Source organism: Convolutriloba macropyga, chromosome 4 (assembly GCF_964194025.1).
Source record: "Convolutriloba macropyga chromosome 4, txConMacr16.3, whole genome shotgun sequence".
Classification (NCBI taxonomy): domain Eukaryota; kingdom Metazoa; phylum Xenacoelomorpha; order Acoela; family Convolutidae; genus Convolutriloba; species Convolutriloba macropyga.
This window is the reverse complement of record NC_134471.1, coordinates 38,175,125-38,192,700: the sequence shown is the minus strand read 5'-3', so window position 1 is coordinate 38,192,700 and position 17,576 is coordinate 38,175,125. Positions and strand designations below refer to the sequence as shown.

Here is a 17,576-nt window from a genome sequence, read left to right as displayed (position 1 = left end):
TTTAAGTCCAACGAACTGTTGAAGTCCTTTTTAGAAAAATGTAAGTATTGTGGCCATTAAATCATTACTGTATTCACTAGACCCATGTAACCTAAGTTTCACTCATCTGTCCTACAATCCTATCTTGTCAAAAGCACGCAGTTCTATATTCTGATAACTTACATTTTTTAGCATAATTTCGATTATTACTATCCGTCATTATTAAGTTCTGCAAATAGTGATCAGCGGTTCAGATTCGTCGCCGATGAAAAAGATTTTCCATCACAGTTTTTCCACGCTTGAAGAAATGGTTTAAAAGTTTAGTCCTAAAATTATTTTAAACAGCAAACCTACCTTTGAGCCAGAGTGCACCCAGGCAGGCTGTGACCCCTGTTTAAATATGGTACTCGAAGTCCTGGCAATGTGGTTGTCCAATTTGGGCTGAATGAGATAGCATAGAAGGGTAATCAGGCACGCGAGCAAGAAAGTTACAAGGATCACCGGTATCAAGATCCACAAATCGTTGTCAAGTGAATTCCTTTGCCTAAGAATAGCACTATGCCTAAGATCAGCTCTAACTTACACAAAACTTGTTAAGACACACGAGTTACCAATTGTCCTATATTTGGAGACGTTTATAAAGAACTTGCAAAAACAAAACAGTGAATGGGAGGCAGAGGGGATCAAACTTTTAAGACCAAGAACCGCACTTCACACTTTGAAATTGTATCCTCAAAACACTTTCGATGAATCGCATGCTTAGAGACTAGTAACTCGTAAGGCTCTAAGAGAGCTGCTCAGCCACTTAATGCCCACCGAGCGTTACCTGTTTATTATATTTTTGAGGACGAAAAGTCAAACGGCTCAGACAAAAGCCCGGTCAAGCGAAAGACCGCAAAGCAAAAACCACACAACTAATATAATTGCTGCAAACTTCGTTTGAGAGCAATTAAAAATATTCATTGAGAAAAACAAAACATAACCGACTAACGTCGGTCGCATTGCTCTAAAACGACAGCTTCGGTAGCCAACTTGGGCTCAGGTGAAAAAGTTAGTGGTGCATATAAATTATGCATTTAATTATTTATGTGGTGCTTCTTGGGCTCAGTCGTTCAATGGGATGAGGGGCGGACGGGTAGCGTACACGTACAGACAAGCAGAGCTCTAAAAGAGGTGCTAAGCAACTTAATGCCCTCCCAGGCTTTACTTGTTTATCACATTTTCAGACGAAAAGTTAGAGAGCAATTAAAAAAGACAGAAACTACCCCAAACATACCCGGCAGATTGCCAGAAAATAGCCGCCGTTGATTCCAATATGCATGATTGGGATTGAAAGAATAGAAGATATCGGAAAAAAAAGATTTTTGTACAAAAACATTTTTTAAGTCCGATTTATTTTGATGGCATTTCGTAGTTGAACATACTTCTGTTTCTTAGAGAGAGGCTACAGGGGCTACTATCAATACCGATAAGCATAAGAGATGGCAACTAAGACTTATAGAAACGACGTTCAAATAGCGGGCATCTAAAATTGGGCTTTATGGGTTTATCCCGTTTCTTTCAAACTTCAATTGTTTATTCTGACTCTGTTCATTTTGAATTGCTTTGCTGAGCAACTGATGTTCAAATTCACTTTTAGCAGAATGAGAGAAGAGAGAAAATAGCCTAGAGAAGTCAAAAAGATTTCACGCAAAATGCTGAAAAAGCGGCAAAATGATAAAGCGAAAAAAAATTCGACGAAGTAAAAAAAATAGGAGCGCTCTAATAGCCGGCTCAGAAGATGAGGGCGGCTATTAATAAAAGTTTCAGACTTCGTTCAAGAGTAATTCAGAGTTTGTATTGAAAAACATACCCGGCAGATAGCGGTTAAATAGGCGCTGAAATTCCCAAAGCCCCGACTGGAATTGGAAAAAAAGAATGAAAATTGATTTTTTACTTAACTTTTTTAAAATTTCACTTCGTATTTAAACAAATTCCTGTTCCTTAATGAGATGATACAGGGGCTAGTATCAAACTAATAAGCATTAGCGATGGTAACTTCATCCCAATACTAATCTTGTATTGTTTAATGACTCAGTTAATTTTAGATAACTGTGCTGAGCAACTGCAGGTTGCAAGCATTTTGAGCAGAATGAGAATTAACCTAGAGAAGTCAAAACGATTTTATTCAAAAAACCGAAAAATCGGCACAAAATGAGGTGTAAAGCGGAAAAAAAATTAACTGACGGAGTAAAAAAAGATAGCAGGACCAGTCCTGATACACTCAATTGCACAAACTGTAGACAATGCCATCAGCCTGCTTAAAAGAACAGCCACCTAATTATATACAGAAAAGAAATATACCAAGATGTGCACGAAAGTAAACAGATTACTGCAAAAATCTACAAACAATTTTATTTCATTTCCCTCAATTAAAAATAGGGTTATTCAAGTTATGTCCTAAAGAGTCAACTTCAAAGAAATTATCACAATGACAGTTCAAACAACCAACCCCAATTTTGTTTAAAAAAACCACAGATGAAACAAAAACACAACAAACATTTTGCAAAAACCTGTCTTTATGATGTCATTGAGAATGTGGCATCCAATTCATAGAAAAACGCAATTAAAATTGAATTCTTCAACATCTATTGCACTATTCATAGATATGAAGCATTTATCATCTCAAAACAAATGAGGAATCACTAACATAAGTAGCCATAAATGAATACAATCAAAATTTTTAAAATGCTCGAAAACAAATGGTCTCAAGTCAATAAAATAAAATAACAAGAATTGAAACCCTTAAATTGAGTCAAATGTGACTACCAGACAGCAAACGAGACCTATATTCAAACATAAACCGACAAGTGTCGGAAGAATTGCTCTTGAACGACAGGCGAGGCAATTTAATTCATCAGGGGCTCTAGCCCAGATCAATTTTTCTTTATGGGTGCAAAAAAACTTTGACCCCACAGGGATCAAAGTACCACTGACCTCTCGATCCATGGCCCCCCTCACTAACAACTGCGCTACAAGTCAGTCAATTCTGCTACGCAGCAACCGATTTTATATTAGCAACTTCGGAGCACTAGAGATCACTCAAAAATGATGAACGAAAGCGTGAAAAAGTCACTTGAGAAGTCAAAGAATGTTTTAGAAGAAAAGCGCAAACTGGTCAAGCAAAACATTTGCATAAAAAAGACCAACACGTTTACAATAACTGCTATGAACTTCGTTCGAATATGAATATTACCAGCAGCTCATATTTCCTATATATTAGAAACTAAGCTACTAAGAAACTAAGTCCAACGAACTGTTGAAGTCCTTTTCAGAAAAATGTAAGTATCGTGGCCATTAAATCAGCACTGTATTCACTAGACCCATGTAACCTAAGTTTCACTCATCTGTCCTTCAATAGAGAGCCGTTGAGAGCTAGCATTAATGAGACTAAATAAAACAAAAAAGAACAAAAAAACAGCCAAAAGCCAACAACCACTTGTATTTCATGAATACAGATAAGTCCAAGTCTTGAAAACCATTGGTTGCCTTTTGAGATGAAAAGCAGCGAAAACCGGGGTCACATTGTCGCACGTAAAAATTCGCTCTCCAAAACCAAAAATCTGTTTAACACCACTTTCTCACTTCACTTACAAAAAGCAGTATTCTCACTACTCGTTTTTCGCTCCTCTTACTATTCCAATGTGATTAAAATCACTACTCCAATTTGACTTCTCATTGACAAGAAAAGGTCGAAAGTGCGAACCGATCTTTAAAAAAAGAGCGCACCGATACAATTCAAATTCTTCGAATTGTAAAAGTATAGGGCCGCTATAATAGCCTAATGTAGCATTATATTTATTATATAGAACGCCATAATTCAGATGGACTTCAGTAAAATTAACAGGAGCGCATTAATAGACGACTACAGCATCCGTTAATCAAACGAAAAGTGTGACCAAGCACCGAATCTGATCCTATGCTCCGAATCTGATCCTATCTTATTTTCGTGACAAAATTTTTGCAAGACAAACATTCCAGACAAACATTTTGCAGACTAATAATGAGCTCAACTGGTGTTTCACGAGTTTTGACTGGAAGTGGTCGCAGCTACTTACACAGTTAGCGATGCATTCACTTTTTCTAGCACGATTATAACTTGGACAGGGGCAATCTGGATACTCGCTTCTGAAGGTGACAGTCCAGACCAAATCAATAGCATTTCTGATATCGCAACCACACGGGACATGGACGAGAATTCTATGATGAGAGTTACAAACGGGTTCCCATTTGCACCTCTCTTCACTTCAGTCACTTCCAAGGTTGCAATAAAGGCTTCTCCTGAATATCTGAAACCAGTATTCTCACCATGAAATTGTGAGTAGGCCATATTGAACAGAGCCAAAAGTTCGTATTCACAAGTGATCTATACGGCGACATGGTACCAAGAATCGTCAATGTAGAAGACGATTTAGAGAAAAAAACTACTATGATATCCAATAATAGCTTCACTATCGCTGAGCGGCTATTAATAAAAATAATTTTACTAACTTTTCTAGTAGAACAAAGAATGATATACCGGAATTTTAAACTACAAAGCGTTGCAAATTTTTGAGAAAATATTTTCAGTGTCTTAGCAATCTGCTTCTCTAACAGATCCAAAAGAATCATGAGAAAAACCTGCTTTTCTGACAATCAAAACTGAAGTAGTCAACGGGGATTCGGTGAACGGCGCTGCTAAATACTCTTCAATCAGAGTGTATCAATACGTACTTAATCAATACGTAAGTCATTAAACTCACTGGATGGGTGATAACGTTTTCATTTTTCCAGAGTTGAAACTATATTAAAAAAACACGCCGAAAACCAATTACATTTCATTATTCAGCATTCAACTCTTAGAAAAAAACAGCAACCTTCCTGTACAAATAAAGGAAGTGAAAACATAGCACAAAGATTTGAAAAATTCAACCAATTTAAAAAATGTCAAAATATTAATATTTCCGAAACTGCACTTATAAAAATCTTTTTAATAAAAACTAAAACTCAACGCAAAAAGTAACTGTTACTAGTTAAACAAAAAATTCCTCAGGGTGCAAAAAATAGACTTTCTAGTAATTACAACCAAAATAAAAACAAAAACGCAGAAAAATTGGACAAAAACTGGCAATATCGGTTTATCATATACAAAACATTTTATAGAAACGATAGAAAGAAGCATTCAATGGATCAAATATCAAAAGTAATTGAAAAAAGCCAAAAATGAACTAGAAATTTGTGCCCATTTTTCAAGGGCAAGAGTTTCATGAAAAATCAGCATAAGACTAAAATTTTTTACACAAAACCGAATTTGAAACAAGAAATGGGCCGTTGAACAAAAAAACGACTAAAAACGGCTATTTATATGCTCCATTCTGTAAAAAACTTTCTAAAAATTTCGCCGGCTCAGTAAAAATCTGTCCATCATGACAGCTTTTCTCACTTTCGCTTTTAGGTCAAAACGCCGGGTGAAAAAATCTACTTACAGTAAACAAAAATACCGATATAAAACCAATACGCCCCTTGAAATCCTAAAAACGACAGTGGCCAAATAATAGCTGTTGTGAGGCTCAGAGCGGCTACTCAGCGGGAAAAAAGCTAAGAACATAAAATCGACTTACGTCGGATGAACTGCTCGAAACTTTTGTCGGATGTGAAAACCCAGCCTTTCAGGGGTTGGAACACAAAAGCTCACATTCGCTTTTATTTTCGCAAAAAAATTTATTTCGGAATGAAAGCAATTGAGATCAAACAAAATTTGTCAAAGAAGTCAAACGCGAAAAAGTCACTTGAAAGTCAAGAATGCTGCTCTATCCTTCAAGGGAGAGCGGAAAGTTCTCTTCTCAGTGTCTGGCAGATAATTATATACGGATATGAAACGTAATTATCTCGATATGTTTACTGGTTGTATTTCGTAATAAAACAGCGCTAAGAAGATGCGCCGTCCGTAGGTTGGCGGGAGCAAATATAGCCATAGCAATAAATTGTTTCTTAGTGATATCAACTACAAGAATTTAAGCTATTATGACGCCAAACGTAGCAAGAGACTCTTTTATGCCCGTCAATAGGAACAAAGATTATATTATTTCAAAATTAATTTGCGTACATATATAATGCATTGATAAATTAAATTTCATAAAGGTAATTGCGAGAATTACTTCGACTAATTAAAGAATTGCATCGGTATTTTTGAAATGCTTTGGACTGCTTTGTGTTTTTTGTGTGGGCTGGTTTGTCTGGGACTGCTTCGCAATTGAGGACTGCATATATTTAGTTTTGACAAAAATAAAGCAATTTCGGTGCACTTTTGGTTTGCCCAACACGAAAAAATATTACTATTGTGTTCCACTGCTGCAAGTTTTGGACGCAAAACGAGAATTCCAAAGTATCAGACAAACAATTGCATTGAAAAAGAATAACAGGTCAACGAAAATTGCAACACACTTCAATGAGGGCAATTAAGAACACAAACAGACTAACGTCATGAATTTCTCGAGCAAGAGACGGGGCTCAATTTAGATGAGGGGAGTAGCTTACAACTTCACGATGCAAAGATTTTCAAACTCACAGGGTTCTAAACCCCACCACCAGAACCACAGTCTGACATCTTAACCACTAAGCTATAACGAATTTGATACTCAACATAGCTTTTTTCAGCAGCAAACTTTAATACCAAATAAGAGCAAATAAAAACACATGAAAATTAAGAATTGCAGAGTAAAAAAGTCACTTGAAAGTGAACAATTTCTAAAAAAAAGTGCAAAATCGTTAAAGCAAAAATTTTGAAAAAAATAAGACGCACTCGCTCAGTAAAAATCTGTTCATCATGACAGAATTAATTTGTAACTTTCGCTTTTTTCGCAAAAAAAATTTATTTCGGAATGAAAGCAATTGAGATCAACCAAAACTTGTCAAAAAGTCAAACGCGAAAAAGTCACTTGAAATTCAAGAATGCTGCTCTATCATTCAAGGGAGAGCGGAAAGTTCTCTTCTCAAAGTCTGGCAGATATTATAAACGGCTATGAAACGTAATTATCTCGATATGTTTACTGGTTGCATTTCGTAATAAAACAGCGCTAAGAAGATGCGCCGTCAGTAAGTTGGCGGGAGCTAACATAGCCATAGCATTGAATTATTTTTTGATATCCACTACAAAAATTTGTGCAATTATGATGCCAAACAAAGCAAGGGACTTTTTTATGCACGTCAATAGGAACAACAATTATTTTATTTCAAAACTAGTTTGCGTCCATATGTAATGCATTGATAAATTAAATTTCATAAAGGTAATTGCGAGAATTACTTCGACTTATTAAAGAGTTGCATCGGTATTTTTGAAATGCTTTGGACTGCTTTGTTTTTTTTTGTGTGGGCTGGTTTGTCTGGGAATGCTTCGCAATTGAGGACTGCATATATTTAGTTTTGACAAAATAAACGAATTTCAGTTCGCTTTTGGTTTGCCCCACACGAAAAAATATTACAATTGTGTTCAACTGCTGAAAGTTTTGCACGCAAAACGAGAATTCAAAAGTATCAGACAAACAATTGCATTGAAAAAGAAAAACAGTTCATCGAGAATTGGTACACATTTCAATGGGGGCAATTAAGAACACAAACCAACTAACGTCACATGAATTTCTCTCGAGAAACAGACGGGGGTCAATTTAAATTAGGGGTGTAGCTTATAAAATCACGAGTGCAAAGATTTTCAAACTCACAGGGGTTCTAAACCCCACCACCAGAACCACAGTCTGACATCTTAACCACTAAGCTATAACGAATTTGATACTCAACATAGCTTTTTTCAGCAGCAAACTTTAATACCAAATAAGAGCAAATAAAAACACATGAAAATTAAGAATTGCAGAGTAAAAAAGTCACTTGAAAGTGAACAATTTCTAAAAAAAGTGCAAAATTGTTAAAGCAAAAATTTTGAAAAAAAATAAGACGCACCCGCTCAGTAAAAATCTGTTCATCATGACAGAATTAATTTGTAACTTTCGCTTTTTTCGCAAAAAAAATTTATTTCGGAATGAAAGCAATTGAGATCAACCAAAACTTGTCAAAAAGTCAAACGCGAAAAAGTCACTTAAAATTCAAGAATGCTGCTCTATCATTCAAGGGAGAGCGGAAAGTTCTCTTCTCAAAGTCTGGCAGATATTATAAACGGCTATGAAACGTAATTATCTCGATATGTTTACTGGTTGCATTTCGTAATAAAACAGCGCTAAGAAGATGCGCCGTCAGTAAGTTGGCGGGAGCTAACATAGCCATAGCATTGAATTATTTTTTGATATCCACTACAAAAATTTGTGCAACTATGATGCCAAACAAAGCAAGGGACTTTTTTATGCACGTCAATAGGAACAACAATTAATTTATTTCAAAACTAGTTTGCGTCCATATGTAATGCATTGGTAAATTAAATTTCATAAAGGTAATTGCGAGAATTACTTCGACTAATTAAAGAGTTGCATCGGTATTTTTGAAATGCTTTGGACTGCTTTGTGTTTTTTGTGTGGGCTGGTTTGTCTGGGACTGCTTCGCAATTGAGGACTGCATATATTTAGTTTTGACAAAAATAAAGCAATTTCGGTGCACTTTTGGTTTGCCCAACACGAAAAAATATTACTATTGTGTTCCACTGCTGCAAGTTTTGGACGCAAAACGAGAATTCCAAAGTATCAGACAAACAATTGCATTGAAAAAGAATAACAGGTCAACGAAAATTGCAACACATTTCAATGGGGGCAATTAAGAACACAAACCAACTAACGTCACATGAATTTCTCTCGAGAAACAGACGGGGGTCAATTTAAATTAGGGGTGTAGCTTATAAAATCACGAGTGCAAAGATTTTCAAACTCACAGGGGTTCTAAACCCCACCACCAGAACCACAGTCTGACATCTTAACCACTAAGCTATAACGAATTTGATACTCAACATAGCTTTTTTCAGCAGCAAACTTTAATACCAAATAAGAGCAAATAAAAACACATGAAAATTAAGAATTGCAGAGTAAAAAAGTCACTTGAAAGTGAACAATTTCTAAAAAAAGTGCAAAATTGTTAAAGCAAAAATTTTGAAAAAAAATAAGACGCACCCGCTCAGTAAAAATCTGTTCATCATGACAGAATTAATTTGTAACTTTCGCTTTTTTCGCAAAAAAAATTTATTTCGGAATGAAAGCAATTGAGATCAACCAAAACTTGTCAAAAAGTCAAACGCGAAAAAGTCACTTAAAATTCAAGAATGCTGCTCTATCATTCAAGGGAGAGCGGAAAGTTCTCTTCTCAAAGTCTGGCAGATATTATAAACGGCTATGAAACGTAATTATCTCGATATGTTTACTGGTTGCATTTCGTAATAAAACAGCGCTAAGAAGATGCGCCGTCAGTAAGTTGGCGGGAGCTAACATAGCCATAGCATTGAATTATTTTTTGATATCCACTACAAAAATTTGTGCAACTATGATGCCAAACAAAGCAAGGGACTTTTTTATGCACGTCAATAGGAACAACAATTAATTTATTTCAAAACTAGTTTGCGTCCATATGTAATGCATTGGTAAATTAAATTTCATAAAGGTAATTGCGAGAATTACTTCGACTAATTAAAGAGTTGCATCGGTATTTTTGAAATGCTTTGGACTGCTTTGTGTTTTTTGTGTGGGCTGGTTTGTCTGGGACTGCTTCGCAATTGAGGACTGCATATATTTAGTTTTGACAAAAATAAAGCAATTTCGGTGCACTTTTGGTTTGCCCAACACGAAAAAATATTACTATTGTGTTCCACTGCTGCAAGTTTTGGACGCAAAACGAGAATTCCAAAGTATCAGACAAACAATTGCATTGAAAAAGAATAACAGGTCAACGAAAATTGCAACACACTTCAATGAGGGCAATTAAGAACACAGACTAACGTCATGAATTTCTCGAGCAAGAGACGGGGCTCAATTTAAATGAGGGGAGTAGCTTACAACTTCACGATGCAAAGATTTTCAAACTCACAGGGTTCTAAACCCCACCTCCAGAACTACAGTCTGACATCTTAACCACTAAGCTATAAAGGATTTGATACTCAAAATAGATTTTTTCAGGAGCAAACTTTAATTCCAAATAAGAGCAATTAAAAACACATGAAAATTAAGAATTGCAGAGTAAAAAAGTCACTTGAAAGTGAACAATTTCTAAAAAAAGTGCAAAATCGTTCAAGCAGAAATTTTGCAAAAATAAGACGCACCCACTCAGTAAACATTTTTGAAACAAATTTTATTTCGGAATGAAAGCAATTGGGATCAAACAAATTTTGTCACAGAAGTCAAACAAGAAGTCACTTGCAAACCAGGAATGCTGCTCTACCTTTCAAGGGAGAGCAGAAAGATCTCTTCTCAAAGCCTGGCAGATATGATAAACGGCGATGAAACGTAATTATTTCGATCTGTTCACTGATAGCATTTCGCAATACAACAGCGCTAAGAAGATGCTCCCTCCGCAAGTTGAGAGCTAATATAGCCATAGCATTGAAATGTTTTTTTAGTGATTTCCACTTAAACAATTTGTGCTATTATGACGCCACACGTCGCAGGGGAGTCCCTCATATGCACGTCAATAGGAACAAATGTTATTCTATTTCAAAACTAGTTTCCGTGCAGATGTAATGCATTGTTGAATTGAATTTGATAAGGGCAATTGAGAGAATAACTTCGGTTAATTAACGAGTTGTATCGGTATCTTTAAAATGTTTTGGACTGTTTTGTCTTTTTTGTGTGGACTGACTTGTCTGGGACTGTTTCACATTTGAGGGCTGCATATATTTATTTTTGACAAAAACAAAACAAATTCAGTTCGCTTTTGGTTTGCCCAACACGAAAAAAAAACATTACAATTGTGTTCAAATGCTGCAAGTTTTGCACTCAAAACGAGGAATCAAATTTATCAGACAAATATTTGCATTGAAAAAAGAATAACAGGTCAACGAAAATATCAACACACTTCAATGAAGGCAATTAATAACACAAACCGACCAACGTTACAAGAATTTCTCGAGCAACAGACGGGGGTCAATTTAAATTAGGTTTGTAGCTTACAACTTTACGAGTGCAAAGATTCCCAAACTCAAAGGGATTCTAACCCCCACCTCCAGAACTATAGACTGACATCTTAACCACTAAGCTATGACGCATTTGATAGTCAAAATAGATTTTTTCAGCAGCAAACTAAGTCCAATTAAGAGCAATTGAAAACAAAAAAATTAGGATTTACAGAGTAAAAAAGTCACTTGAAAGTGAACAATTTCTAGAAAAAAAGTGCAAAGTCGTTCAAGCAAAAATTTTAGAAAAGTAAGACACACCCGCTCAGTATAAAAATCTGTTCATCATGACGGAATTTCTCACTTTCGCCTTTATTTTCGCAACAAATTTTATTTCGGAATGAAAGCAATTGGGATCAAACAAATTTTGTCACAGAAGTCAAACAAGAAGTCACTTGCAAACCAGGAATGCTGCTCTACCTTTCAAGGGAGAGCAGAAAGATCTCTTCTCAAAGCCTGGCAGATATGATAAACGGCGATGAAACGTAATTATTTCGATCTGTTCACTGATAGCATTTCGCAATACAACAGCGCTAAGAAGATGCTCCCTCCGCAAGTTGAGAGCCAATATAGCCATAGCATTGAAATGTTTTTTTAGTGATTTCCACTTAAACAATTTGTGCTATTATGACGCCACACGTCGCAGGGGAGTCCCTCATATGCACGTCAATAGGAACAAATGTTATTCTATTTCAAAACTAGTTTCCGTGCAGATGTAATGCATTGTTGAATTGAATTTGATAAGGGCAATTGAGAGAATAACTTCGGTTAATTAACGAGTTGTATCGGTATCTTTAAAATGTTTTGGACTGTTTTGTCTTTTTTGTGTGGACTGACTTGTCTGGGACTGTTTCACATTTGAGGGCTGCATATATTTATTTTTGACAAAAACAAAACAAATTCAGTTCGCTTTTGGTTTGCCCAACACGAAAAAAAAAACATTACAATTGTGTTCAAATGCTGCAAGTTTTGCACTCAAAACGAGGAATCAAATTTATCAGACAAATATTTGCATTGAAAAAAGAATAACAGGTCAACGAAAATATCAACACACTTCAATGAAGGCAATTAATAACACAAACCGACCACCGTTACAAGAATTTCTCGAGCAACAGACGGGGGTCAATTTAAATTAGGTTTGTAGCTTACAACTTTACGAGTGCAAAGATTCCCAAACTCAAAGGGATTCTAACCCCCACCTCCAGAACTATAGACTGACATCTTAACCACTAAGCTATGACGCATTTGATAGTCAAAATAGATTTTTTCAGCAGCAAACTAAGTCCAATTAAGAGCAATTGAAAACAAAAAAATTAGGATTTACAGAGTAAAAAAGTCACTTGAAAGTGAACAATTTCTAGAAAAAAAGTGCAAAGTCGTTCAAGCAAAAATTTTAGAAAAGTAAGACACACCCGCTCAGTATAAAAATCTGTTCATCATGACGGAATTTCTCACTTTCGCCTTTATTTTCGCAACAAATTTTATTTCGGAATGAAAGCAATTGAGATAAAAAATACTTGTCAAAGAAGTCAAACGCGAAAAAGTCACTTGAAATTCAAGAATGCTGCTCTATCTTTATAGGGAGAGCAGAGAGATCTCTTCTCAAAGTCCGCCAGATATGATAAAGTGCTATGAAACGTAATTATCTCGATCTGTTCACTGTTCCATTTCGTAATACAACAGCGCTAAGAAGATGCGCCTTCCGTAAGTTGGCGGGATCTATTAAAGCCATGGCATTGAATTCTTTTTAGTATTATCCACTACAAAAATTTGGGCTATTATGACACAAAACTTCGCATAGGACTCTTTCATATTCCCGTCAATAGGAACAAAAATTGTTATTTTATTTCAAAACTAATTTGCGTTCATACATAATGCATTGAAAAATTGAATTTGGTAAGGGTAATTGAGAGAATAACTTTGCCTATTTAAAGAATTGCATCAGCATCTTTTTAATATTTTTGACCGTTTTGTTGCTTTTTGTGGGGATTGGTTTGTCTGGGACTATTTCGCAATTGAGGACTGCATATATTTAGTTTGACAAAAATAAACCAATTTCAGTGCGTTTTCGGTTTGCCCAATACAAAAAAAAATACAATTGAGTTCAACTGCTGCAAGTTTTGCACGCAAAATGAACTCAAAAGTATCAGACAAACAATTGCATTGAAAAAGAATAACAGATCAACAAAAATTGCTACACATTTCAATGAGGGCAATTCGGAAAAAACGAACCAACTAACAGCACAGCAATTTCTCTCGAGCGACAGACGAGGGTCAAATTAAATTAGGGGTACAGCTTACAACTTTACGAACGCAAAGATTTCCGACCTCCCAAGTGTTCTAACCCGGACCTCGAGAAATACAGTCTGACATCTTAACAACTAAGCTACAACGCTTTTGATACTCACCTAGCTTTTTTCAGAAAAAAGCCAAGAATGCTGCTTTATCTTTCAAAGGCGAGCGGCAAAATCTCGGCTCAAAGTCTGGCAGATATAATATACGGCTATGAAACGTAATTATCTCAATCTTTTCAGTGTTTGAAAATTAAAATACAACAGCGCCAAGAAAATGCCCCGTCCGTAAATTGGCGGGGTTTAATACAGCCATAGCATTCAATTGTTTTTCTGTGATATCCACTTCGTAAATTTGTGCTATTATGACGCCAAACGTCGCAAGGGCCTCTTTTATATACCTGTCAATAGGAAAAATTATTTTATTTAAAAACTAGTTTGCGTCCATTTATAATGCATTGAAAAACTGAATTTGATAAGGGTAATTGAGAATAACTTCGATTAATTAAACAGTTTCATCAGTATATTTTAAACGTTATAGACTGTTTTGTTGTTTTTTGTAGGGACTGGTTAATTTGGGACGACTTTGCAAATGATGACTGCAAATATTTAATTTAAAAAAAATAAATCGATTTCAGTGCGCTTTTAGTTTGACAAACAATTTCATTGAAAAGGAAAAAAGGTCTTCGAAAACTGCTTCACAATTCTATGAGGGCAATTAGGAACACAAGCCGACTAACGTCAAATGAAATTCTCTCGCGCGACAGACGGGGGTCAAAATAAATTAGGGGCATAGCTACCAATTTTACGAGTGCAAAGATTTCCGACCTCACAGGGGATTCTAACCCGCACCTCCAGAACTACAGTCTGACATCTTAACCACTAAGCTAAAACGGCTTTGATTCTCACAATAGTTTTTTTCAGCAGCAAATTTCAATTCCAATTAAGAGCAATTGAGATCGCAAAAAAACTAAGTCAACAGTAAAAACATCACTTGAAAGCAAACAATTTCTAGTAAAAAAAAAGAGCGAAGACGTTCACGCGAAAAATTTTCCAGAAACAAGACACACCTGCTCAGGAGAAATCTGTTTATCATAACAGCATTTCTCAATTCCGCTTTCAGGTCAATATGCCGGATGAAAAAAACTACTTCCTGTAAACAAAAATACCGATAAAAAAACAAATACTCCTCTTGTAGTCGTGAAAAGGACAGCGTCCAAATAATAGCTGTTGTGAGGCTCACAGCGCCCATTCAGACGGAAAAAGGTGAAAACATAATACCGACTTACGTCGGATGATTTGCTCGAAACTTTTGTCGGATGTGAAAACACCCGGCACTTCAGGGCTTTGAACACAAAAGCTCACTTTCACTTTTATTTCAGCAACAAATTTTATTTCAGAATGAAAGAAATTGAGATCAAACAAAACTTGTCAAAGACTTGAAATCCAAGAATGTTGCTCTGTCTTTCACGGTAGAGCGGGAAGTTCTCTTCACAAAGTCTGGCAGATATGATATACGGCTATGAAACGTAACTATCTCGATCTGTTCACTGGTTGCATTTAGTAATACAACAGCACTAAGAAGATGCACCGTCCCTAAGTTGGCGGGATCTAATCTGGCCATTGCAGTGAATTGATTTATTAGTGATATCCACTACAAAAATTTGTGCTATTGACGCCAAAAAGGGCAAAGGCACTCTTTTAGATGCCCGTCAATGGGAACAAAAATTGTAATTTTATTTCAAAACTAGTTTGCGTCCATATATAATGCATTGATCAATTGAAAATGATAAGGGTAATCGAGAGGATAACTTTGAATAATCAAAGAGTTGCATCAGTATCTTTTAAATGTTTTGGACTGTTTTCTCTTTTTTGTGTGGACTGCTTTGTCGGGGACTGTTTCGCAATTGAAGACTGTATATATTTAGTTTTGACAAAATAAACCAACTTCAGTTCGCTTTTGGTTTGCTCAACATTAAAAAAATATTACAATTGTGTTCAACTGCTGCAAGTTTTGCACGCAGAACGAGAATTCAAAAGTATCAAACAATTGCATTACAAAAGAACAACAGGTCAACAAAAAATGCTACACACTTCAACGAGAGCAATTAAGAACACGAACCGACTAACGTCACATGAAATTCTCGAGCGACAGACGGGGGCAAGTTAATATAGGGGTGTAGCTTACAAATTACGAGAGCAAAGATTCCCAAACTCGCAGGGATTCTAACCCCCCACCTCCAGAACTATAGTCTGACATCTTAACCACCAAGCTATGACGCATTTGATACTCAAAATAGATTTTTCAGCAGCAAAATAAGTCCGATTAAGAGCAATTGAAAACAAAAAAATTAGGATTTACAGAGTAAAAAAGTCACTTGAAAGTGAACAATTTCTAGAAAAAAGTGCAAAGTCGTTCAAGCAAAAATTTTAGAAAAGTAAGACACACCCGCTCAGTAAAAAAATCTGTTCATCATGACGGAAGTTCTCACTTTCCCTTTTATTTTCGCACCAAATTCTATTTCGGAATGAAAGCAATTGAGATAAAAAAAAACTTGTCAAAGAAGTCAAACGCAAAAAAGTTACTTGAAATTCAAGAATGCTGCTCTATCTTTATAGGGAGAGCAGAAAAATCTCTTCTCAAAGTCTGCCAGATATGATAAAGTGCTATGAAACGTAAAAGTGCTCGATCGTGAAAGTGCTCGATCTGTTCACTGTTCCATTTCGTAATACAACAGCGCTAAGAAGATGCTCCCTCCGCAGGTTGAGAGCTAAGATAGCCATAGCATTGAAATGTTTTTTAGTGATTTCGACTACAAAAATTTGTGCTATTATGACGCCAGACGTCGCAGGGGAGTCCTTCATATGCACGTCAATAGGAACAAAAGTTATTCCATTTCAAAACTAGTTTCCGTCCAGATGTAATGCATTGATAAATTGAATTTGATAAGGGCAATTGAGAGAATAACTTCGCTTAATTAACGAGTTGTATCGGTATCTTTAAAATGTTTTGGACTGTTTTGTCTTTTTTGTGTGGACTGGCTTATCTGGGACTGTTTCACATTTGAGGGCTGCATATATTTAGTTTTGACAAAAACAAAACAAATCAGTTCGCTTTTGGTTTGCCCAACCAAAAAAAAACATTACAATTGTGTTCAAATGCTGCAAGTTTTGCACTCAAAACGAGAAATCAAATTTATCAGACAAATATTTGCATTGAAAAAAGAATAACAGGTCAACGAAAATATCTACACACTTCAATGAAGGCAATTAAGAACACAAACCGACGTCACAAGAATTTCTCGAGCAACAGACGGGGGTCAATTTAAATTAGGTTTGTAGCTTACAACATTACGAGTGCAAAGATTCCCAAACTCACAGGGGTTCTTACCCGCCACCTCCAGAGCAACAGTCTTACATCTTGACCACTGAGCTATTACGGCTCTGATAAACACAATAGCTTTTTTCAGCAGAAAAATTTAATTCCAAATGAGAGCAATTGAGATCACATTAAATTTAGGAAGTCAAGAGTAAAAAAAAATCACTTGAAAGCGAACAATTTTTAGAAAAAGTGCAAAGACGTTAACGCAAAAGACACACACGCTAACACTAATTGCTTTAAACTTCGATCTACAGCAATTAAAAACCATATGACAAAGGCTATGAACAATCCCGCTGACGTAGGGAAAATGTAATAGTTTTCGGCCTGCTGGCCCGCCAATTTTGATGGACTGTCGACTTTCAGAAGGACGAGCAAAATAAATACTCCTCAAACAACCACAGATTTCGCAAGTTTATCCAGTTTTAAATTTGCATTTCTCTTCAAAACATAAAACTAACACCGATTGCAGACTGTAGGAAGACAGGCTCCCCTGAAATCTAGTGAATGAATGAGAAAACGAAACATACCATGCAGATTCCCATGACCCCGATTGCGATTGAACAAACAGAAAAAGGAAAAATTGATTGTAAAAAAACATTTTAAAGAGAACAAATTTGATTTCATTTTGTAGTAGGATATATTCCGGATTCTTAAAGAGAATACAGGAACTTGCATCAAAACCAATAATTATTAGAAATATTAATAATGACTTGAAAGAACAGTTCAAGTAGCGGGTACAAAAAAACTGGACTTTATGGGTTTATCACGTTTCTACTCTTCATTTCGTATAAATGACACTGTTCATTTTGTATTG

The 17,576-nt window shown here is 35.8% G+C and overlaps 1 protein-coding gene across 2 annotated transcripts in view; it reads right to left on the bottom strand.

Moving 5' to 3' along the window:
- LOC142337653 (uncharacterized) overlaps window positions 1-17,576 on the bottom strand; it is a 44,192-nt gene that overhangs the window by 24,411 nt on the left and 2,205 nt on the right. Inside the window, exons 2-3 of one of the 2 annotated variants that reach the window (XM_075387048.1) lie at window positions 4,077-4,307; window positions 334-523 (exon numbers count right to left, since the gene is read on the bottom strand). In XM_075387048.1, the coding sequence (XP_075243163.1) occupies window positions 334-523; window positions 4,077-4,307 (421 nt within the window). The remainder of the gene's footprint in view (window positions 1-333; window positions 524-4,076; window positions 4,308-17,576) is intronic. The other variant, XM_075387049.1, reaches the window with a different exon arrangement.